This window comes from Episyrphus balteatus, chromosome 3 (genome assembly GCF_945859705.1).
Source record: "Episyrphus balteatus chromosome 3, idEpiBalt1.1, whole genome shotgun sequence".
NCBI classification, from domain to species: domain Eukaryota; kingdom Metazoa; phylum Arthropoda; class Insecta; order Diptera; family Syrphidae; genus Episyrphus; species Episyrphus balteatus.
Window position 1 is genome coordinate 55,086,659 of NC_079136.1, and position 1,756 is coordinate 55,088,414.

At 34.5% G+C, this 1,756-nt stretch overlaps 1 protein-coding gene across 1 annotated transcript; it reads left to right on the forward strand.

Moving 5' to 3' along the window:
• Positions 1-209: 209 nt before the first annotated feature.
• On the forward strand, positions 210-1,363 carry LOC129914829 (protein zerknuellt 2-like). The gene is made up of 2 exons (XM_055994247.1): positions 210-289; positions 387-1,363. The coding sequence occupies exons 1-2, from the start codon at positions 215-217 to the stop codon at positions 1,305-1,307; spliced, it is 996 nt and encodes a 331-aa protein (XP_055850222.1). The 5' UTR covers positions 210-214; the 3' UTR covers positions 1,308-1,363.
• The last annotated feature ends 393 nt before the right edge of the window (positions 1,364-1,756 follow it).

Below are 1,756 nucleotides of genomic sequence, written 5' to 3' on the forward strand. Positions count from 1 at the left end.
ACCTGTTCAAAGGTATGAAAAATCCATTCTGAAGAAGGTAAAAACACACTTTCAAAAACGAGTATAAATACTTTCGCAATATCTTTTCGAATCACAGTCCTCCGACTATCTTTCTAAGGATAACAGCTCATTTCATATAGAAAAGAATCATTTTACAGTTTCATATTTTCAAAAATAATTTCAATTTTTTCAAAAAATACTAAACTATATTACCATGATGTCATTCAAGCAAGAATTTTTAAACTACCCAAGATCATCACCACCACCATACTCGGCTCATTTCGAAATGGTAAGTTTACATCTCAAAATTTAAAGCAAAAACACACTTACCTTAAAAATTTATTGAATTTTGTACTAAATTTCCATTTTATTTTTGATATTTTTAGATGAATTGCAATTTTGAACCAACAACTGTGATTGTGAAGAAATCCGAGTCACCCTCACCGACTAAGGAAAAGTGCAAGCGAGCAAGAACTGCATTCAGCAGCAATCAATTGATTCAGCTCGAGAGGGAATTCCATACCAACAAGTACCTGTGTCGTCCACGAAGAATCGAGATTTCTCAACGTCTTGAACTCTCCGAAAGACAAGTGAAAATTTGGTTCCAAAATCGTCGCATGAAGAGCAAGAAAGATGCTGCTCGAGGCATCACCGATTACATCAAGTTCCGACCAAGTTCGGATTCTGGATCAAGTCGTGGAAATTCAGCACCAGTTTCACCACAGCATCAGAACTTTGGAAGTCCAAATATTAAGATCGAAGCTCAGAGTGATGATAAGAGTCATGATGGAATTGTACAAAGACTTTTGCAGTACAGTCCACAGCGTGAACTTTCAACTCATCAAGTTGTAACCCCAGTACAAGTTCAACACCAGGCACAACATCAACAACAACCTATGCAGACTACCAACTATCAAACAGTCAACGTAAATGATAACATGGAAGTTCCACGATACATTAATCCTTATCAAATGCATAGCAACTATCCATCAGCACCTGTATCCCATCAGCATCAAAGCAACCATATAAATGCTGGAAATAACTTTGTCTCCCAGAATTATGCCACCCCAACCTCTAACGATTTTCCTTCAAGCGATAGATTGAACAATGTCTTCGATCAATTTATTCCAAATTTCTTAGACTTTGCAATGGGCAGTGATTTGACTTATGAACCTGCGCAGGCGTACGATAACAACAATAGCTGCGATCTTTCACCAAATTCAGCAAGTGACGAAAGCTGGGCTTCGAGTTTTTCCGCACTACCATCTGATATTGACTTAACAGCTCACCGATTGTTAGAATTGTAAAACTTTAGTAAAATATTATTTTTGTTGATATTGTAAATAAAATAAGTTTTAAAAAATAATTATATTGAAGTTGAACTTTTATTTTTTTTTTTCTCAAATACCTGGCAAGATTGCTCACCTTCACTTTTTCTAACCAAATCCCTTTTCTAAGAATTGTTTTAAGAGTACTGATCTTTCTTTTCCGCACAGGAAGAACATTTTGATACCAGAAAAAATCATTTATGGCGCCACACAGTGGGATGTTTTACTTAAAAAATCGGTATACAAAAGAAATATTCTTTGATATTACGTTGTTTTTTTTTTATAAATAGTCCTAAGCTTAGAAAAAGTTTGGATCATTTAAGTTTTGTCCAGCATTTCTCAGTTCTATAAGGTCAGATTTTAGTGAACAATTGTTATATGTATATGTAAATCTTAGTTATAAATTACTAACAATCTAATGATTTGCA